Source organism: Ciconia boyciana, chromosome 3 (assembly GCF_034638445.1).
Source record: "Ciconia boyciana chromosome 3, ASM3463844v1, whole genome shotgun sequence".
Taxonomy (NCBI): Eukaryota; Metazoa; Chordata; class Aves; order Ciconiiformes; family Ciconiidae; genus Ciconia; species Ciconia boyciana.
The window spans coordinates 105169840-105194125 of NC_132936.1; the positions used below are offsets into that span (position 1 = coordinate 105169840).

Here is a 24286-nt window from a genome sequence, read left to right on the forward strand (position 1 = left end):
CAAAGTGGTGGTTGTTGTTATTACTATTATTATTTCTGTAAATCTAGCTTACTCTGGAAACAATGGTATCATTGAGAATACTGGTAGCAATTAATATTTAAAGATTTTGTTAACCAGGATTTCACCAGTTGTGCACTGGAGATATTACTGAACCTTCCCCTCCTCCCCCCGATCCAAATGCTATCTGTCATTTAAAGAAATAGACTTTAATTATGCTGGTTATAGAAGAGCAGAAAGCAATCTGTTCTCCTGTTGCTTATGCCTAAGAGGCCTGGTTCTGACCCAAACAGTAAGCAGACAGAAACAGCCTGTCTATTAACATGACCAACTTGGTACTAAATCACTTACGGAAAATATCTCTCTAGATTGTTCACGACGAAAATGAGTCTAGCCAAGCATTACTACCAAGTGGTGGTGTATCTTGGGACCTCATAATTACAATTGTTATTTGATACAGAAAATCACTGATGCTGAGTTGGCATATATCCCTTGTGTCATTTATAATTTACGTATGAAATACACATTAGTCCCATATCCTTGAATGTAAACAGTTATAAAAGTATGCAAGCAATTTCCTCCTGCACAAATCACAGCTACAGCAGCATTGTCCTTAATCAGGAAGCAGACTACTCAAGATTTCTGAATTTTAGATATACCAAGCAGTTCACACTGCTTTAGACTGTAGTGATACCCCTCTTTAAGTGGGGGACACTTTAATCTAACTCATCACACCTAGAATTACAAATTCAAAGAGGAGCCTGTTCAGGAACCCTCCCAATGTCCAGTTACTAAACTGATATAAGGACTTAAGAAGAGATTTAAGCTCCTAGGACAAAGGGTGACATATTCCAAAGAATTGTCTTAATTATTACTTAGTGTACAGCAAACTATTTAGCCATAGAGCTCATCTAGTAGAGATTCAACACGTACATATCATGGTCTCAGAAATATATCTTCTGACTACTTAAAATCTTGTTGACCATATGTATTCATAAAGTATAAAATGGAATTCGCTGGAAAAAAAAACAGCTGGCCTAAGCCTTTCTGAAAGTTAAAACCATCTTTTTCCCTTGGATATCCCTATAATTTCAAATAGCTATCGTTTGGTCTCTGTAATAGAAGAAACATACTGCTAGAAAGTCTCTCCAATTCTGGAGAATGAATATGAGAAGTGGATTGATGTTATTAAATGAAAAACCAAAGCTGACACTTTCTAAGTTTCTTTTACCAAAGTTAACTTCCAGTTTTGAGGCCCAAAACGCATGACAAAAAAAACCTTTTGTGACTGGCTGAGTCATTATTGATTTCTATTACTTACTCTCTACCAGGACAGAAGCACCTTCCCTTGACCAGCTGGCAATGCCCTAAAACTTACATTTTAAGACCCACAGGTATATTTAGTTCCTGCATGCAATCCTTTCTGTTCATCCTGCCATTGCTGGCTTTGCAATTGATTGGTACCAATCTTCATGGTCTGCCTTTTTGATATAAATGCTAATCATATACTTCTCACTACCTTCTTACTTGATGCAAACCTGGCAAGGACCCCAGCATCTAGTTGACTGCAATGTGAGGAAGTGGGAGGGGGGAGCAAGGGGGTTGAGGACTTTTCTTTTCTTTTCCTTTTCTTCCGTTTAGGAAATGAGAACTGTAAGGTGTGCTGGCTCACATGCATAGGTTAATGGTCTGACCACCAAATACCTGAGAGTATTCTCGGTATGTCAGCTTTGGGAATTGAAAATTGAATAAGCAGCAATAATGAAATTCCTTTTCACTCCCCTGCTATCTCTTCTTGTCATCACATATGATGACTTTCAAAAGTCAGTAGCTTTCTACTACTTCTGCTCAAAATGTAAAATGAGGCGCCTACCCTCTGCCCATGACATTCCAAAGGGTGGGAGTGGACCAAACCCCCAAAATAACTTGACAGCTATCACAGAAAACCAGCATTTCCATGGTACAAAACCCATCAGAAACGAAGCCATGGAATTATTTAACATAAAAAGCTCATTTTCCTTCATTTTAGCAATAAGATTAAAGGCCTTCCATGAAGGGAAATCCAGGATTCAGAATACACACAGTGTTTTATAACTTGATTTTTTATGGACTCTGCTATGCACATGAGCTTTTCATTGACACATTTACATCCTTTATATTCCTTATTCTATTTGATATATCTGTTGACTGAAATGCCCTTAATTAACTGCTTTACCTATGTTCTTTCCCTTGTAACATACATTCCAGTTATTTATTTATTGTCAATCACAATAAATAGGTTGAAAACTGTATAGGTGGAAAAATGAGAAGAGAGGAATGCTCATTCTAATTTTAGATCAAAGAATTTATCAACACAGAAGTAAAATTATCAGAAACAGAGATTCTGCTTTAGTTTAAAATACATATACATACACAGCTATTAGCTAGCTTTTCCATTATGTATAAAAAAATGAAATCAAACATTCAAAATTCTGAGGGAAAAAATTAAGACATTCAAAAGAGCAATATTTAGGTAGTGTACAGAAAGGTGAAATCTGAAGCCTGTTCAAAAGCTTACTTGGTAGCACTGGAATCTGTTTTCATTTGACTCCTCAGAGAAAACAGCAACTAACATTTTGTTTACCTTCATGCCTTAGAAAGAGTTTTCTTGCAACACAAGACAATATAGCTGCCACCTTGACAGAAGGCAATTAAGTCTTTGCAACTCTGAACAATATCCTCTGCAGTAAAGTACAGCTTCTTTGCACCAGTAAGTATATTATACATATTTATTTGCATGTTAAGAGTAAATTTTTAAAAATCAGCAAAAGCTGAGTAAAGAAAGATGCCTAACTTCACTGAGACCAGAATGGTACTTCCAAAGTCCAGGTAAAAGCAATAGCAGCACTTTCAGCTTTGTCTAGAAACAAATGCCCTGGAAAAGCGTGCTTTTTTTCACACCATTATATATGGCATATTATAACAGAATCATGAAAGGACTACAAAGTGCTGTGCCTGATTGAATATGTAAGCATTTGTAGAGCAGTCTGGGTAAAAAGCAGCACAGGAAAATGAGTCAAGGATTGTAGTATAAGGGCCAGAAGAAATTAATCTCCAGCTCTCCATACAGAGCAAGAATGATCACATCAGCAATATTCTGGCAGAATTTCCTCATGTGTGAATGGTTAGGGAGAAGGGAAGAAGGCAGCCAATTCTTCTTTCACTCTCATAAAACTCAGGCACCTGAAATAATTCATCTGGACTTCCTGATTGTTTGAAATATTTTGTGACAAACGTTCACAAAGAGGATGCTATCAACGCCTATCTTTTCTACACTGATTAGATGTCAATAACCAGCACAGAAGTGGACAAATTTTATTAGGCTGTAGCAATTCTCTTTCTTGTACCCACCAGTCTCAAGGCAAGACCTCTCTCTGCAAAAAAGGTTTAATGAACTGCTCATGGATGTGCTGCTACACCACTCTTCTAAAATCTCATTCATTACTATAAGCCATAAAGTTATAATTTTGAAGTTTTTAATAGGTTAGTTTGCACTTTAAAATACAAATGAAGTTACACACTGATCTGTAAGTGGGCATGATCTACAGATGTATGAGAACTGCAAACCTATGCAAGGCAGAAACGCTACACACCTACACGCGTTTCTCACCAAGGGCAGAGTGAAATAGGTGAACAGAACAGGCATAAAGTTTTCATGATCAGTCCAAAGAACTGAGATGGGAGTAACCATGTTACAGTAAGCTCTTCTACCCATCCTGTAAACTATCTACATTAATAATACTTCATTTGATGAGTAAATATTCTTTCTGTGTGATTCAATAGATTGATTTGTGATTCAATGGATTAATTTTGGAACTCTGTACCTCCTGGAACTTAGTGACACAACTGGCACTTTGCGGAAAGAAAAAAATCTTGATGAACTGCAGAAAATGGTAAGTTATGCAGTAGAAGTGTATACTGCCCCATTTTTGGCATATTTCCTTGAAAAGTATCGTTGTGACGTGACAATTAATTTTCATGAGTAGAGTCCTTATTCCTTACAATTCCATCTTCCACAGGTCAAATTTGGAAACACTTCCTTCAATGATGCCTTCCTATTTCATGTAATTCATTTCAGCCTTTAGTCCCCAGCCTTATTAATCTATTCTTTAATGCCTCTTAATCATCTCTCCCTGCTCTGCTTCTACTGCAGCAGTCAACTGATGCTTTATTGAGCAATACAGTCTCCCCCATTTTTCCCATTTTATCTCCCCGTTCATACTTTCATAGTCAGGCTTCACCAACATTCTTGTATATTTCACTATAAAGCAGTGAATCTGTAAACTACTCTTCCTCTGATTATTAATCACAGCTAAAGTTGGTTTAGGTTAACATTTCACCACAAACCATGGACATGCAAATCAGTATTTGCTTTCATTTTTCCTATACCTTAAAAAATAGTCCTAACACGATATCTGTGTTTTTCAAGTTTTTTTCATTTCTGTGATGCTGGAAAAAAGTATCATCTTCAGAAGAGAGAAAATTATTAATTAATTTTTATTTGTACTACAGGAGATTATTTTAAAAAACACATTGTGCTATATTTGCATATCGCTCAGCATATGCACTGATGCACGAGTCCTGTGAAGGTACACTGAGTCAAACTGGGCATGTATTTGTACCACTATAGAACCAAGGATGAAAATACAACAGGATCCAAAAGAGCTTACTGTTAAATAAAATGCAATAATAAGAGACATCATCTGAAAAATGCTAGAGATTGCATTATGAAAAAAGTTCAGAAAAAAGAAGAGATGGGAAATGTGGCAACAAGCTGAAGAAGTTCTATCTCAATTCCCTGTAGAACAAGTTCTACCTTTAAAATGTTTTTAAAATACATTCAGACAAAGAAGCTATTTCTTCCCTATTCCTAACAAAATTTGGATTTTGGCAAGGGACAGGAAATATGTGAATAGAACATGAACCACAATATATCTTTAATATATGTTCAAGTCTTCAGTCACTTTTCCTGCTTTTTTTCAACATGCATGTTTTGAAAGTTAGATAGATTTATTGTCGGACTACGTCTTGCATGTCAATGAGGTCCATAGGCTTAAAAAGCATGGTGTTCTCTTTTAACATCACCTTGTGGATTTATTTGTTTGTTTGTTTTTTAAATGGACTTTATGAATTAAAAGGGAGATCATCCTTGTCTTATTACAAGGAAAACTAGCTTAATTTTAGTTCAGTTTCAGGCTCAGCTTATTGCCTGAATTTTCAAAATCTGTTAGTAATTTTAAGATAGTATCAAGACCTTCAAAAACACTCCAAACCTGGATGTTTTAACATCAGTGAGGGCACAGGTACCTGTTAGTATTCCATACTACTATTCACTTCTGAAAATTCATACAGCATCTTTTATGTCTGTTGCTGATCTAGAAGAACTCTTGAACAGTACGTCTCAAATTGCTTTCTGTGTTTTCTCAGCTTCCAGTCTCTGATGTAAGTCAATTATGATTTTGAAAAGGCTGAACTTAAGCATTTTTTATGAAGTAGTTACCATCTAAATACACTTTGTAAAATCTCACTACTGTCTACCCAGCTGATTAAAATGTTTTGTCATTTTTCTGTATGGAGGCTACTTACATTATCACACAGGAGGCTCTTATTTTTGGTGCCTGTTGCATAACAGTCACAGGGTTTGCAAACATCGATGGCTGAAAGATCTGCACCTGCTTGTCTGTAATGGAAATCCTTGCACAGCTCACAGTTCCTTCCTGCATGAAAGAAAGGTTATGCATTATGGCTTCCAATTCATTAAAATTAGCTGTATAATTCAAAATTAAAGACTCTATTCCTTTGAGAGAATTCTATAATTTTCAGGACGTCCATTTTAATGCACCTTTCATCTCTACCTGCCAATTTAGTGATCCAGAGCATATGAAACAATGAACCTGTTACAAACTATGTTTTACTCCATTAAACTTCCATCTGTTATATAATACCACACTTATATAAGAGCTGTGCCATGCAAATGCCTATACATTTTTTGGAAAAATTATCATTGAACCTGAAACTTTTCTTTTTTCCCTTTACTAGACAAAGCCAAGAAAACTAAAATAGAAGAGAATGTTAAAAAAAAAGTATTCAAATATACTACTTACACAGAATAGAAACCTTCACTCAATAAGCAAGAAACTTACATGAGAGCAAAATTTGACAACATTTTTAGTATGTTATCTGTTAAACTGGTTCAATTAGAAAGATGATATTCTGAATTTAAATGCTCTAGCACATGTAATGGAAACAGCTTTGAAACTATATGTTCTAATTACTTATTAGAACATGTTTTGCACGGAAGATTTGATACAAAATTGGATCAAACTTCAGCAGTATTTTCCTGTAGCTTAAGTATTGACACAATTGTAATTACAGCACTATCTGAATAGTTTAAAAATACATATACATGAGAGTTTGTCGGAATGTCAGCCATTGAGCATTACTAATTTCAGCTGACACAAGACTTAGCCAAAAAGTGACTGTAAAACAAACAGTCCATTCTCTTTTGTGTGATTTACCGGCTGTGTTGTGTTGACAGTTATCACACACTCCACCGCTGCCTCTGTAGTGTTCCTGAGGAAAAGGGTCCATTGCTAAGTCATAGTGGCAGCTTACTGCATGGCTGTAACATTGACAAGGTTTGCAATTATAGGCATGAACTTGGTCACCTGGACGAAAAGGCTTGTCGTTGTACAATGGGAAACAGCGATCACACTGAAATAAAAAAAAAAAGAAAAAAAAAGGGAGAGAGAAAATATACTATTTCTTTACCTTACAAGAACACTATTATACTCTCTATATTCATGTTTCGTTCTGTGTGTTTTCCCCCACCTAAATATTAAAAATATTGGTTTTAGACAAGAAGTAATATTGGTTTTAGACAAGAAGTGAGAAAGCATATCAAAAAAACCAAAACCATCTTTTTTTTTTTTTTAATCTTTTTAAGTTACTTTAACAACAGATTAAAATCAAGGAAAGTGGGCAGAAGAATAAAATTTTAAGTATTCAGATACTCAACACAGGCTAACGTCCTGAGATTCAGATTTAGTTAAACCTCTAAAGATGCAAAATGGTGCCTACTGTGTTTGAGGCACAGAAGGCACGTTCACCTAACGCATCCATTTGGATGCATTTTAAACAATGTCTGTTATTGTAGTTTGTAGTATTGTAGAAACTGTAGTTTGTACAGCTACTGTTTGACCTTACGAGTGAAAAAAAAGCCCTCCTATGGCCAACTATGTGATGTTGTACAGAGTATCTGAAATATCAGCACTTCTTAATGTGCATTTATCTCATGAAATTTTCAAGAAAGAAATTAAAAAAAAAAAAACAAAACACAAATCTTGACACATGTTCATCTCTGTCAAGTTATATTTTAAATATGACACCAATGCAATACTAGTATACTAGGTATATTGTAAACACCTAAACAAACTATCTTGTTTTCTTCAATTCTTTTTAAATTTATTACATACAAAGACTAATGATATTCAAGTTCTTAATTAGCTTAAATCCAAACCAGTAAAAATATTTTTAAGTAGTTCAGGAGCACCTCAGAAGCTCATTTTTTATTTGGATGAACTCACAATATTACTTTCTAAGTAGAGCTTTGTGAAGAATGTGAAGTTGGAATAATCTTCAGTTCATAATAGACTCTACAAAACTTCAAGGAGAAAATTTATTGTGCCTACTGGTTCATCAAGAACTAAAACCAAATTGGATTTCTTGAAGTTAATGAACGGATAGCATTTTGGACAATTACATTCTCTTTATGGTGAACAATCCAAGCCGTTTTTACGAAATTGGCTCAAAGAATGGTACACGTTGGCACTGGGAAGATGTTTGTTTAGAAGAATTTTTTTTAATTTAACTGGGATTACTGAAAGTCCATTCCCAAAATACTGGTGCCTTGCTGGATCTCAGAAACAAAATATATCACAATTATAATTTCCATCTTTCCGAAGGAATTTAAATGCTTCAAAATAAGTTGCTTCTGTATTTGGGCAACTTCTTTCTTCTTAAGCTCCAGAAGTGTGCTCATCTTTCTTCTTGTCTACTATTCCAAGCACTATTATAATTATTTAGCCCCAGTGTGCCTACATCACCTATATACTGATCATTAGGAAACTATACTGAAGTTTCTAAACTGTTTCACTGACAGCTGATGCTGGGAAAGCATCAACTGTGGGTAAAATGAGAAACTGAATTAGAAAACATAACATTAAGATAGACCAAGAATTGCAGAGCAGTCACAAATCATAACAAAAGCAACTTGGGAGAGAAAACGAAAGCACAAGAATTTATCTGCTGAAATTTAGTTTTAATAAAATTAACAGTAAGAGGTAAGATAACAATAGCCACTGCACCTTGTTGCCATCTGTTAAAATGTTGTTTTGTTAAAACAACAAAAAAACCACATCATCACCACAGTGAGAGAAAAAGGAGGTTTCAGGATGGAAATCAGCAGGGCTTCACTTGAGACCTTGAACTCTGATCTTTGTTTATCAGACGAATTACTGCCTAATCGTGATCAGCCCAGTTTAAGTACACCGAGGGGAACGCCTTGACCATAACTGTTACACAAGTTACACAGCTTAAACTTATTCAAGTCCTTCCCTCATTCACATCCATCTTTCCTATCTCTAGTCAGTCCCTTTGTCCCTATGTTGAGGAAAATCAGCATTACACAGCACCAGCAACATGAGACAAGAGTGTTCATTCAGGCATTGCACAACTTGAGAAGCGCAAGAGAGACCCGAGCTCCCAGCCAAACCATCCCGCTGATGCAGCTTCCTCCACGCAGCACGTCTACGGAAATACGTCCTCCTTGAAAGGAAAGCAGTACAGGAATAGCTACCAATCTGCCAGCCCTGAACTTCCATTTGTGCATGACCAGCCACATAGCGGCTGAGAGCATTCGTCATTTCATTTCAGATTTAATCTCAGATCAGTCACTTATGCACACCTGTGCTTGCACCTATCGTTAAATGACACACAAGCACTAAGGCATAAGAGAGAAAAAGATGGCATTTGATTACATAGCATGGAGCCTCTTTGAACTACCATGTCTCTTGTTCTGTGACTTTCAAAACTTTGACATAACTTTTGAAAAGCCTTGGCAAAAAAGTAGTCATTCAAAAGTTGGCAATGACTGTGAAACAATTGCTGTTCTAGCAGTTGTCACACCTGTGTGCATTAAAGATGTGCACTGGAGGACCCCCACCTCATCCTGCTGAGTTTGTCACACCTTTATTAGGTTAAGAATTGCATTTAACTTCCAGACCTGCTGTGTTTAACTTTCATATTCGGTAGCATGATGATGCACATATGGCAATCTTCAGGTCTTCATTCACCAAAAGTAAAGTCTGCATTTGTCCAAAGCATAGTTGTTGAGATTTTCAAAGGTATTGAGAGATTCAGGTTTTGATTCTTGGCTACCATGTGTAAAATGAATAGGTAAATTCCCAAAATGCCTTTGACAAATCTGAACAAGGTCTAGCAGTAGATTTACAAAGAATGTTAATTCTTGACAAAACAAGCCTTTCTCATAACTGTAAAACTCACAAACATGCAGATGTCCTTATTCTCAGTTACATCTAGGCCCTTCAGAAAACATGTTAAATATATGGCTTTCCCTATGGACAATAACAAACATGTCCTCTTGATATATAGTACCTGAACCGCTCACCTTCTGTGAAAACAGTTTTCTGAGAAAACATTACATGGAGCCAGATGGTCAAAATACGTAGCTCATCTTGGCCCACTTCATTAGTCTAAAATTATGATTAAAAACTTATTTCCAATAATGAGTTCAGGAATTTTTTTACTAAAATTATTATTAAACACTCACCTTCTCAAAATTCCTGAATCCAGCACACTTATGGAAAGATCACCAGTGACTTCAGCCTAAGCCTTTATGTACCAAGTTCCTTATTAATCACTAAGAATGCTGAGGACAGTGCCTCTGAAGGAACAGTCAACAAATATTAAAAGAAACACTTCAGAAGGCAACGGTAGACTTGCAATAAGTCATGATCAACTAGAACCTTCTACTCCAACACTTTTAAAATATCCTGCTGCTTGCCTCTAGGTGGCATACTTTTTTTTTTAATGTTATGTAGAATTTATTCTTTTCTTTCTTTTCCTAACCTGTGTAGGAGTTCCCATCCCACACCCGTCAGTCAAAGTTCAGTTGCAATAACCAGTGTACATACACACCTATAATACTTATATTATACATATGCTTCTATAATATACATATGTCATTAACAGTACACAGATTTAAAAATCTGCTGAAGTGATATCGAGATTAGAATGCCACCTTCTCAGGCATTTTGAAATACTCCATTATGTGTATCACCCAACCATGTTTATTTATGCTGCCCTGTAAGTGTTGACTATAACAGGATAATTAATCACATACTATCTTTTCCTTCCTACAAGATCCCAGTCTGTACCCAAATGGACAGTATGCTTTCACTCCACTTAGCTTCATTAGACAAATAAATATGGCTTCTAGGCAATATCTATTCCAGTATAGCTTAGCCTTGCTCTGAAGACAGTCGTTTTAATTTCACCGTGGCTTTTCCTCAGTACCCTCACTACAGCATTTGACTATCTATCAAGACCACATGTTAGCAGAGCTTTGAACCATATCTGTCTCTTGTGAACTCCCTAAAGACCAAAGAGCTTTTAAACTCAAACCCCAGGTTTTATTAGGAAAAAGAAAAAAAAAGCTAGAACACTCTAAGGGACTCCAAGTGACTAAGGACGACAGAACAGAAATGAAGAGTGTCTTATGGGGTTCCATTGTAACACTCCGCATACCTTAAAAGGATGCAACATAATTTTAGAAACTAAGCACAGACGTAACAGATGGTTTACAAATACCGCATGCCAAATAGCATTCTAAGAAAAGATACTACTGCTGCTTTGCAATGGCAAAGTGACTGACAAAGAACCTGACTAGCAAAGAACATAAGATCTACCATTCTGAATGCCAGATTCCAATAACAGGACACAACTGAGATCTCAAACACTGGCACAGATGTTGTCAGGCAGCATAAGATATATTTCTGCTCAACTCCTCTTTCATTTATGCTTTTTTTTAGTGAAGTTACTTGAAGGCACACTAAGTCCTACAAAATCAAAGCATATGCAACCACACTAATTCTGACAATCAGGCTGCTCAGTAAATTAATTCACACTTAAATTCTCCAGGATTAAATTTCAAAGCTATTTTCAAATCAGGCATCCACTCCATCTAACTCTCATTTAGACTCCAACTCTGTAGGACTTCTGTAAAATAAGAGAGGGAGAAGGTATATTTTGCACCTGATGAGTTCGGCATGTGTTCTGTTTTACCAAAGCTCTGACTTGCTCAGGATATTAAATTGTAAGAGATCTTGTGTTTATTTTTCCCTCTTTCTACCTTGTCTCTTTGGAATAAGTCTGTGAATTCCATTCTCCTGTAACATTAGAGAGTGCTGTAGCCACAATTGTTAGGTATTCTAGGGTTAATTTCACTCTTTTGAGGAAGCTATTGCATGGGATTTTTAATTTTTTTTTAATAATAGTTTTAGTGGGGTAAAAGGAAAAAAAAAACAGATGGGCTAATCACTTGGGCACTTATATGGAATATGTGAAAAATCATAGAAATTCAATAAATATATGCAGCACTATGATTTACAACAGCTACTTCCAACAACAGTGAAGCACTAGCCCAGTTGTGTCTCAGTTTTCTTTCACATTAAATGAAATAAATATCAGACTGGAACAGCCTTCTTAATTTCTGATAGGTAAAAATGACACCCATAATGCTAGTTGCCATTTGCCATCTGCCTACCTCTTAAGTAAACCTCACAAACGTCAGATCAAAATGTATGAGGGATAATGACCACTTCACAATTCCTTCGGCATGGCATCACCTGTGCAACAAATCACGAGGTATCTCAGACAGCACTAAGTTCTTTCAGTATTTCAGCAATGCTTGTACACAAATTGTTTTAGAAGCCTGGGTCTTTGAACTCTGAAATTACACCAGTTTTCCAGGGATGGATTCATGGACAAACCTGTAATTTCCACAGACATGTCAAAAGTTGTCTAAAATTTTCAGGCAGGTAAGACTACTGAACTAGGTGCCTTTCTGCTTGCTGTTTCCTAAAACTCCAGTCAACCATCTGCCTGCTTGATTTCCTTCCTTTTTATTCTGATATAACCAGCTTCCTCCCAGGCCTATCCTCTGGATACACAAATTATGGCACAGAACTTACCAAAAAGTGCATTTTTTGCTAGCTTGCTTGCTTCTGCAAGCTAGAAGTCTTTGTTACTAAGTGAGTGACCACTTATGACAGTTAATATTTACAGCTCCTCAGGTACTATGTATCATTAATTCCAACATATAACATGATGATAGAGATTGACCTTTAACTAAGATTTAGATAGATTCTTCTGTAACAACATAAAAAGCCTTATTTATCCAATTCTTGGTAAATCAACAATGCCATATCCAGTTTTCAGACAGCAGATGTTTAAGACCATTAACTATTTGCACAGAAAACTCTGAAGACCTGAAGCCTTTACTGTATCCAGTCACTCTCTCACTTCCATTTGTACTCTCTCAAGCATTTATCAGAGTTGCTTTATTTATTTTAAATTCTATTTTCTATTATTATTTCTACAATTATTCCCGTATATTTTGCCATTACCTTTCTCTATTAAGTTCTGTATGACCGATTTAAAGGAGGCTCTGAGGTTGTAAGGTAAGGCTGACCTTGTATGACTGTCTTCTTTTTTCATGGGCTGTTTCCAGTTTTTCATGTGACATCATGCAAAGTTTTTGAACATACTATTACTCATGTCTATAGGTTAGTCTTTGCATATAAATGTTCCCAAAATCTGGACTCTACTCTTGGTGCCTCAGTTTCCATTTGTAAAAGGCAGAGCTATTTCCCAAAGCAGGACACAAGGCATTTACAGAACAATTTGTAAATGACGCTGAACATCTTTTTCATAAGATAAGAGACAAACTCTGTGAGGATTTATTTCCTCTTCTTTCTTAATCTGGCCCCTCAACATCTGCAAGTCCTTCTTAAGCATTCCCTTCTTCCCATCATCTCAAATTTCATAGCAACATATTTCTTCATCAAAACAGAACTCAGAAAAAAAAAAAAAGAAATGGAATTTGGTATGTCAAATTTCATAACCTGGTGATGCAAATAACTAAACTGAGATTTCTATTTGTAATGAATTATGCAAATTTTTAGTTTCTGGTATTGCTTTGCTGCGCAACAGCTATCCAGATGTATACGCCAGATAAATTCAAGATGGTAATTTTAGTTTTATTAAGTGTAAATGTGACAAGGACATACTCTGCCATATGTTAAGAGCTTGTCAAGGGATCTCTGATTTCTGCTCCATGATACTAAAAAAACCCCGAAAACCAGAAACGTTCTTATACACCCTCAATTCTGGTGACTTACTGCTAAGCACAAGACAGAAGTTAAAAAAAGACTGCTGACAGTGCAATTTCCTCTCAAAAAAATTTGCCTCCTTCCCCCAAAAAAAGTTCATATTTGGAAAGTTCCTTCAGCAAATGCTTAACTGAATCCAAAAGAATAATAATAAAAACGCCTAATTCACTGGGGTGGAAGCCTGAGAAACATAGGTGTAAGTTCATAAGACAGGGTTTTATCAATGCCAATGACAGTCAAAAATCAGGATGGATTTTTGTTTTGCTTTTACATGTTTGCCTTACAAATAAATCAAAACCTTTAAGCTGTTTGGATTTCATGTAAATCCTTGATAAAATTCAGAGTAGTTAGTGATATATTTGCAAATATTAATTTGATTTTATTATGACTTCTATTTCATTTCATATTTAGTAGATAGTGACATGGTCATTAAAGAATGAGGAAAATAATTAAACAACATCCTTATTCTACTCTGAATGAATATAGTTAATTCAAGCATTTCAATTATAGTTACAATGCATATATGCCAAATCAAAAATGTGACACTCACTGGAACAACCCATTAGCATTGACAGAAAATATCTGATAAGGCAGATACATCATTAAAATGTATTTGGTTTGTTTTCACAAGGTAGCATAAGTCTTGCAAGAGTGCTTGGTGAACTTCCAGATCTTATTAAATATTTATAATTAATCCCTACAAAGTAACATTTCACAATGTGTGTTCTAATTAAAGGGACATTGTCAGTTTGAATTTTTTTTCTAATTTGACCCGTCTAAAAACTTCAAATTTCTGTTCAAATCCCATTTAGACTGTAGATCCTACACTTCTGTTTAAAAAACTAGAAAACTTAGATCCCCTATGAAACTTTACAAAGATCTTTCACATGATCGTAAGCACAATATCAAATGTACTCAGGTTAACACTTCTTGCTCTGTTCTAGCAACCAGACTGCTTGGGGTCTTTTTGATGTGAGATTAGTCTCCCCTTTGCTACTGCTATTGCTATTCCGTAACCCCTTCTTAATTTTTAGAAAGCCTATTTCCAAAAGGCATAAATGTAGCAAGGAATACAACACGTACTTATGATGGAAATCTAACATTCAGTGGGATTGTGGGATTCATTGCTTTGATGTAACTTATTCTTTCTTAACTTCAACTACTTCTTTTCTTTTTCTTTCTTGGGTTTTTTGGGGTGTTTTTGAGATAAATAATGAATTTAGGGACAGAATCTTTTCCATTATTCTAAGCTCTCCTCTACATATTTCTCTAGAAGACAATGACTTATACCAAACATCCCTATTTTGGTTCTCCCATGGCCGAAAATTATAAAACTAGTAGGAAAATTGTAATTTTGCAACTTGGTAAGTTTCAACTACACACTACACTTCAAAAAATCTCTCTTTATTGAGAAATGCTGTTATTAAGAGCAGAGCAAAGCAATGGTAAGAATGTATTTTCTAGATTGTATCTAGATTTTTTTAATATGGCCTTTTAATTAATTCCAAGAAACTTAGCCTTAATATCGACTATCTGAAAACACAGAGCAGTAAAAAGGAATATTAAGTTTGTTCTTTTATTAGAACAGTCATGTTGCTACTACAGATTAAGGATAACTAAATGTCATCTATGACTGTAAAAAGTATGAGAAATTGACATTTCCAGGCTGTCCTTAAATAAATAAATAAGTTCAAAGCTCAATTTTTAATATTTTAAAAAGCCCCTACCCAAATCACTGGTTAGATCAAAATAATGAATAAGACCCCCAAGAAAATAACTTCCAAATAAACATGTACAAGCACGTCTCAGTATTTTCTTAACTGTGCGCAACTATGCAAGAGACATTTAAAATTAAGTCCAAAATGTTTTAACTCTTCCTGTGTTAGACATATTTTGTAAAACAACTGCATTAAAAGTTCTCATTCTTAGCTGAAGTCAGAGACTGCAATCTACAGATGTCCCAAGTATCTATAGATGTTCCAAGTATCAGAAGGTAAATCTATGTTAGTGTTTTACCTTGGATTAGGCATGCAGTTTTCTGCATTTACTGTGCTTTGGTTTGCATCATGGAACTGTCTTGGACCATTTGAACTGTTCCCTTTCAAATGAAATTAAATTGGAAGCTGAACTCCAGGACTGTGCCTACTGCGCTCCATCTACTGAGTGGGTCTGCAGTCCATAGGACCAGACTAAAACTACTGTAGAGAGAGTGGGGAACAAAAAACAAACAAACAAAAAATCCCTGAAGCATACCTGCTGTGAACATTGGGTCTTCATTACCTTTTTACTCTACAGATCATTTGCTAGTTGCTACAGCAGGTAGAGCCATAATCTTCATCAGATGCTGACAGTCTAAATTCAAGTTTGCATCTAGTGTTTGAAAGTGGCATAATCCTCTAACAAGAAATCAAATCCCTGAACACAGCACTCCTAATGGTCTGTGGTGGAATGGCTTTTGGCAGCAGGGGTGGGGGGAGAAGTTTTTTGTGTCCTTATTTAATACAAACCTTGCTAAAGAAAGTTTCCCTATAAAAGCTAGGACAACACTAACACACATACACATACTCTTTCCCAGGACTAAAATCCCAATTTTGAGGCTGTTCATAGGGGACGTACATAGACAAAGGAGATACTAACATTATTTCCTTCTGTATAGCTTTCCTTGACGCACAGGCACCTATATGGTTCCATAGCTACATCGCAACTATCAGCATGGCCATGACAATTACACCTGAAAGAACAATAGGTTGTGAAGAAAAAATTAAAACATGGAAACACATCTGTCCAACAATATATAACATGGTCACAAAGACAATTTTTTGTATAACATAGCCTGGTTCTTTATTAAGAACAAATAAACACCACCAAAGAGAATTTTCTTAAGTGCATTAACCTACAAAAGACTACTTCACTCAACATATTTTTAAGTATCAGCAATTGCTTTCCAAGAAAATAAAAACCAGCATGTAGTAGAGCTACTGTTACCTTATATACTATGTAATGAAAACTATATTTCAGTATATAATATTAATATGTAAAATTTTATTAAATAAATGGCAATTATTCATCAATATTAAGCCTTACACTGTGGCTACAGTTTTTCAAGAAATCTTAACCATAGCAAGCATAATTTTCCAGTTTAACCCATTTTGATCTCACTTAAAATGTCCTTTTCTTACTAAAATAAAATCTTTATAGAGTATTAGTTAATAGGCAATAACCATCCCACTCTACCTGAAGGGCTGCTCTTCCGGAGGCATGGCATATCTTTGCAAACTACAGCTGAAATTATTTTACTGTTACATAGTCACCAAGACTGCAACTGTTTTAGTAAAAGCATTATCATAACACACCTAAATCAATAATCAAAACATATTAGTAGTGCAGAAAATTTTAAGGTAAATGTGACCTCTAATGGGGTGCTTTCTCTCAAAAAGAGAACTACCAAAATCATTTCAGGAATAATACTTATTAACAAAAATCTGCACCATATGCTTCTTGGAAACTATTTCATTGCCAAATTTGCATGTTATTTACAGGGCATAATTAGTCCTTTCACAAGACAGCACGCTTACCATATACAATAAAGTTGTCAGTCACAGATAATGTAACACTTTTACTGACAGCTGCCCAGTTTTAAAAGGAAAACTACAGCTAAAACAAAGAATGAGCTCTGCATTAAGACTGTTAAAATTGCCATGTCTGGGAATCTATAATGAAACTTGGAAGAGCTACTGAAGTAAAGCACAACCCATGGTTTCAATCATAAGCCTTTGCTTAGAGGCATTGGTAATTCCAAGGAAAGGACTGCTTTTGACAGATTTGTGTAATAAGTATAATTAATTTTAAAATAACATGTGAGCAAATGTTTTAAAAAAACAGTACACTAATCATTTCAAACTTGATGCACTGCTTCAGACCAAATTCCCTTCTCATTCATAAATGTAAAAGCAGAACAACTTCATTAAATTTTAGGCATTATATACTTTTCACAGCTGTAATAGTTGGAGGCAGTGATGGTTGGGGGAAGAGTTCCATAACACCTACCTTCCGCTGACTGTAACTTCATTAACTCCATAGTATCTATGCCTAAAATTTACCCAAGACTCATTAGTATGATACTGGCCGTGGAGATGAATCCTCACTTGTGTAGCTTTTACAAATTCTTGGAGAGATGGAGTATTGTAAAAATCATTGTAACCAGGTCGGTGATTTGGTTCCGGGGTAAGAACACTAAAAGTTAGATTACCACGGGAATACGGTGTAAAGCTGTTTAAATAGAGAGGAAGACAAATTAAAATCAAAATATCACATATTTTACAGATGCTATCTCCTAATATCGTTTTCCTCAGAGAGGGTCTCCACTTAACTGTACATAGGTTTTTTGTGGTTTCTGGGGAAAATGCTTATGTCAGTGGATTCCCAGTCACCAGAATTCAAGCAGGGGAAAAGAAATGTCCTCTATCTGTCTGTTTTTCCCCAAACTGCCATGCTCTTCTCCAGACCCTAAGTTTCCAATTAAAAGTAAAGCCTCTAAAGGGCAACTTCAAAATATGAATAGTGTGACTGATACAGTGTCATCTGCACTAAGTTTTCAAAAAGTTTAACACAATGTCTTTGCGAAACATGAACTATGCTTGAACTACATAAGGAAATCATTCAGATGACTAACATGATAATTAACATGCCCATATTGTTAATTATATACCTGCTAAACACACATAAAAAACATGCAGAGCCAATTATATTCTGAATTCCAGAGTCACTGGACTGTATCATCTCATTCGATGACTGAGCAGAGTTAGAAACACACGCCACCTTCCAGTGAGTGAAGTGCAAGAGAATTTAATGGAATGCAGCAGGATTGAGAGTAAAACTGTATATTTAAGCCCAAGAAGGGGAAGGACAGTCCTGAGAATTCAAGAAAAGGCTGCGTAAACAAGTATATATAAACTGCACGCTTGCGCAATTTGGTATGAATCATATCTCATGTTGGTGTATTTACTATCCAGAGTTTAGCTACGAGTAGAACTTGCCTCCGCAAGAGGCAAGAATGCCTGCTTATTTGCACACCTACATGGGCTCATTAAAAATAGGTATCACCCAAAATCCCATGGTATCACCTAGAACCTGACATACAACATTCAAAGAACTTAATTCTCATCATTTCAAAATATCTCTGAGCTTTCGAAAGATGAGATTCATAGTTAGACTAGGTCTGCTGAGTCATACTCCTCTGTCTTCATGAAGGATCTTTGAATTTACTGTGCCCCTATCCAGGTCAGTGCTTCACAAAAATCTCAGTGGAATATATCTGTCTCTTTCTCTGGGGAATACTGTCCTCTCTTCCCCTCCGAAGAAAGTTAAAGTATTTTTCTTCCATGACACATAGAGCTGTAATGGAAATGTTAAGATGGGTACGAATGGCAGATGAATGACACCATCTTGGTATGGAAGCACCAGAAAGAACAGCAGAAGGACTGTAAGCACCTTCTAGGTGCTGATGGCACCTAGATAAGCAGGTCATCAAGATCTTAGGACATGTACACGCAGCTTCTCAGGAAACCAGGAAAACAAAGCAGATCCTAAAACAAGGGTCAGCCAATATTCAGACTAAGCAAAGACTCAAGCCTCTGATAGGGGGGATAAAGGACAGTGAGAAGTTCCTAACTTACAGAGGTGGTACAGGATGGAGAAACAAAAACTTTAATCACTTTCATCTCCTAAAGGACACAAAAGAATCCATTCAGTACTAGCACATGGCCACCAAACCAAGAACCCTCAAGCCATGGTAAGGATTTCAAAGCCAATGCCACTTGCCTTCCATGTCAACCCAGGGAGCCCTGGCTGGGCCACCAGGATACAAGCACACTAGTGTCTAAATCCTGGACAGGCAATTTAGACACATCTTGACACTTACAAGTATGTAAGTATGAGAGACAGAGAGAGAGAAAGAAACCAGTTTTGTTTTACAATAAAATCACCTTCCCCTCCTATAAAAGTCTCAGCAGGGAGCTCTGCTACACTGCTGACACAAATTTGGAGCATTGTTCCAACAGTAATTTCTCTTTGAGTACACAGAATACTCACCATTACAGGGTATATTTCTTATCTTTTAAACACAGCTTTCTGAACATCAGCTGTACCCAAAATCATTCATTCGTATCACTTCCTAACTTCATTTACGTCATAGTCGAAGGGGAGAAACACTACTACTTACAAAACATTTATGGAAACAGTTCATACTTAACTCCTCAGTTCTTTTTAGAAAATATACAAATACACATTTCTGGGTTGAAAAGGGCATTACACCTCATTTGGGTTATTTATCCAAAAATATTTGGCTTGCTTAAGAGATTTCCCTTCTCCTCTACCCTCTGCTCCAAGGATCAGCAATAAAGCTCAAAGTCCTTTGCTGAAAACTGGTGTAACTCAGATGACCTTATGCTCCTCTCCTCAGAATACTGAACTCCTGCAGAATAGACAAAGATGCTGACGCTTTAAAAGTCTTAGGAAGGTAGCAAAAGTGAAACAACAAAAAAAGCAAAATGCCTACAGCACCTGGTACTGTATTTTCTGACTGATTTCCAGCCAAGTACTAAACAAGCCTAATACTGACTGGCATCTGAAATCAGGCAAAAGATGGTGCATTTGAATATATGTAGCAGTATGGATTAAAAACTATATATATATACGTACATACATACATGTGTGTGTGTAAAATTATAATATATAGTAACTATACATTATATATGTTATACTCTGTATTGATGAAATGTATATATTTTGTATTATATATATTGTATATATGATATATTTTTTAATTCGCACATGCTAACTGTCTAGGAAAAAGGCTTGCAACATGTTTCTAAAAGGTAATGATCCTTCTTGCCCCCCCCAGTTTTATTTTGGTTCTTGCTTAGATTAGAAAGCTTCAAGATACAATTTTCAACCCATTTCTTACATGTTTTGCATGATTAGTAGTAAGGCTGAATGATTGGCTTTTGTACTTAAGTTTGGCCTCTCTTCTAAGCTTCAGAACAAGTTGCACTCTAGGAGATCATAAAGAATTCTTTCACATTCACTAGATAGTTTAAAACAATGTGTTATATCAGTACCTTCTTCCAGTCTTCATGTCAATGCTCTGTAATTCTACTGACAATAGCCCCCCAAAACACAAGCATGTAAAAGTTCAAAAGTCTAGCTCAAAAATAATAGAGGAATCAATTGTGTCATAATCCTCAATGTCTGAAATCTGATAAAACTGACAGATGACCTTTTGGCAATCTTCAAGCGAAAGGTCAGATTTGGGATCTTTTATATACTCAGCAGCTCATAATAAATGAGTATACCAAATTAAAAGATTCTATCTCATTGGACATAGAAATGAATTGTGTCGGGATGTTACCTGTTCAAAGCATCTGTATTATGCAGATAATACCCACTCATACCTAGGAAGCTGGAGACAGTTGACAGAGTCTGGTTTTTCCAGAGATCCATTGTTATCCATCCCAAAAATGCTGCAATTTTTAGCAAAATACTGCCAGTCTTCCCAGTTTAGATCATCTCTTTTTTTCCTTTCAATTCTTATTGCTTCAGGGTGTGGGCTAAAGAACTGCAGTATAATATAGAATACCTACAAGAGGATAACAAATTTATAAACTGATATTAATGGCTAAGTTGTAAAACAATGAGAATATAAACTTTTTTATTGCAATGTGACAATATAGTCTGCTTTACCACTCACAGACAGAAAAAGAACCAATATTTCAGTCCACATATTCCCAATTAAAAACAAAGATAACTTTTTTCATTAAACAAGCTCTTTGTTCTCTCAGACATTATTACACAACAACTGAACTGTTGCACTGGAACTCCACTTTTTCTTGATGACCATTTGAAAATGAAGTTGAAATTTACAAAAGTGGAGTTAAAAGGGAGCAACCAGTTTCTAAATATTGGTGTCTTCACACAGGATATCCACTCTGGTATATCTATTCTATATTACTGCTTGTTACAACAGCCAAGGCACATCAAAAGAGAATGACAAAAAACATAATGCATTCTGTTGCCTTTTGTATTGTTTCATGCTGATAAAGGAAGTTTTCTTCCTGGTCCTCTAAGGATAATGTCTTAAAGCATAAAGGTTTGAATTTTCTCAAAACTATAATGAAATGTCTACAAAAATCCTTTCATAGTTTTGATTTAATAAATATAAATGTAATCTTCTCATTACCTGATACTGTCCATTTTGTAAATCTATTGTGATAGAAACACCATGATCCAGACCTGCAGTATTAGCAAACACAGATGAAATCCAGGTGGTCCCAATGTCATCATCATTGATGTAATACAGAGGATGAGCTTCTGCATCCAACCTCAGCACTCTGTCGTTAGTGGTATCATCTGCACCATTAGGGATGCAGTACCTCTGTATCAATGGGTGTACCCGAGGATGACTTCCAGGACAGCGGCACTCAGACTGGGTATGCAGATGAGGAAATTTTCCAGAGAATACTTCCAAAATGTCTCTGTCACAGTATATAAAAAAGTAATTACATACATGATAAAAAAGGACAAGTGCCACTTTGTGCCTCTAGGCTCATAGATTAAACAAAATTCAGCTTAGATTATAGTAGAAGCCCTAAAGGCCTGGTTTCATCTCACATAAACAGGGCAATCAGCTAGGAATCAGGCCACCCAGGATTCCTACTTAATCAATGGTAAGTAGCAGGCACCTTCAGAAGGTTTCTGTGAAGAAGCACTCTGGAGTTGCCTTCATTGCTCCACAGACATACATGGAGTCAAGGGAAATGAGCTCCTTGTTGGGGCGTCTAAAGCTAGGTAGGATGAATCCAGCCCTAGATGCAAGATGAAGAACTCTTAACATTCTATTAACGCATCATGTCTGACTCCAATCAGTGATCTGGACACTGTTCTTAAGCATACTATAGCATTGGCATATTGCCTGCAACCACAGATGAATTGAATATTTGCACTCAAATCCTCCAAAAAGAGCAGCTTGAGCAATATCACATTGCATCTTAGAAAACCTGGATAGAAATATTTTCACTTTTAACTAAGTTTAATACAAATGCCCACTTTTTTAGCTGCCCCAGTCTGTGATCATTCTAGTTGCTTCTTACAGCCCATGTCAAGACCATTGAGTCATTTTAGTTCCCTCTGACATCAGCAACTGAAATAGATACATAGATAGGTAGGTAGATAGGCAAGCAGATAGATATATGAATGACATGGGCAGGTTACCTAAACCTTTATCTGCTCATCTCTAGTGTAAAAGAAGGATTTTGTGAGCCTAGAAAATACTGAATTTTTAAATTAAAAAACTCTTACTTTTCCCATTTTCCTACTCTATCAGTAAGAACATAATTTTTGTATACTTATTAAACAAATAAATACTTGCAAGCTGCCACTACAGATTCCACAGAACTCAAAGTTACAGGACCTTTTAGATAGCCATAGACTTAAATTAATTGATACGCAGGCAAGACTTTCCCTCGCAGTTTATTCCAGATAATCATTTTGGACCAAGTTATTTGTGGATATAAAACTACATCCACAAAGACATCATTAGGACACAACACCTTGTAAAATACCTTATCTTTCCATTTTTAAACTTTATTCATTTCACTGACTTAAATTGTAGTTCAAAGGATTTGACAAGCATTGCTCCAAAAGAATACAACCAACATGATTTTCATATAACTTGGAATTCAGATTCATATTAAATGAATATTAAATTCACAGGAGCTCAATTCATCGTAATGTCCTGCAGACAGCTGTGCTCCTAGGAAACTGCTCTACATCTTATTGAAAGACTATCATTAAGTAGCCTTAAGGTCTGCAGTCACGAGTGTCATTGCGTGTAGCCTACCCAGAAGCACCACACAGACAAATAGGACCTGACTACTTCTGGTCAGCTTGAATTGACTAGATTAATCCAGCATGAGCTGGATAACAAAGGTAACATGTCTTTGTAATGCGCTAGGAAGGGAGGCTGGAGGGCAACAGAAATTGCAGTGGCAACCGTAATTTGGCCTCAGGGATGGAGGAAGTCAAAGCAATTGCCCAGGGCTATGTGGGTTAAGCTAGCAAAGTCACTGGCAGCTTATGGTGACAATCTAATATAGAAAGCAATGAACAGTTAAGGCAATAGCACCTCGGGATAGGGGTGTGTGCATGGAGTGGGGGGAGCATCAAGAATACCCAACGTGGACGTCTGATACCATGGCGAAGCTGAAACCAGACGAACGGAACTGCTAAGCACAGGAGCCAAGCTCACAGCCACGAAGCCAGCATGCTGACCAGTTGGAGTGCCTGTCCTCTTCACTTGGATCACTAGTATTAAAGTGGTCTGAACTGGACTGGTCCACTATGCTCCCTTCCTCTCCCCACAGTTTACATGGAGATCTGGGAAAGCTTGGCAAGTCTCATCCAGCAGGACTAAGCTTATCAGCACACACTAATATGTCAGAATTATGATGAGTTGATAACACTTAGATAGTTTATAAGCATTGAAATCTAGCAACTGGATCTGCTCTCTGCAAGAACACTTACTAAGGTTCTAACAGGGACAACAATAACAAGGAAAGCACACATTTATTATTGAGTGTTGAGTTTCACTACATATATAGTACATACATTACATATACTAGCTATATTTAAGCAACAGTTTAAAAGCAAAATATTAAGTGGTTGAATTTTTTATTTTAGCTCGAGATTTTTTAGATTAAAAGTCATCTTTGAAATTAGGTTCA

The 24286-nt window shown here is 36.1% G+C and overlaps 1 protein-coding gene across 1 annotated transcript in view; it reads right to left on the reverse strand.

The window, feature by feature from the left end:
- USH2A (usherin) overlaps positions 1 to 24286 on the reverse strand; it is a 391818-nt gene that overhangs the window by 331035 nt on the left and 36497 nt on the right. The window contains exons 5-10 of the mRNA XM_072858355.1: positions 21745 to 22039; positions 20960 to 21144; positions 17556 to 17777; positions 16146 to 16239; positions 6555 to 6750; positions 5623 to 5753 (exon numbers count right to left, since the gene is read on the reverse strand). Of these exons, the coding sequence (XP_072714456.1) occupies positions 5623 to 5753; positions 6555 to 6750; positions 16146 to 16239; positions 17556 to 17777; positions 20960 to 21144; positions 21745 to 22039 (1123 nt within the window). The remainder of the gene's footprint in view (positions 1 to 5622; positions 5754 to 6554; positions 6751 to 16145; positions 16240 to 17555; positions 17778 to 20959; positions 21145 to 21744; positions 22040 to 24286) is intronic.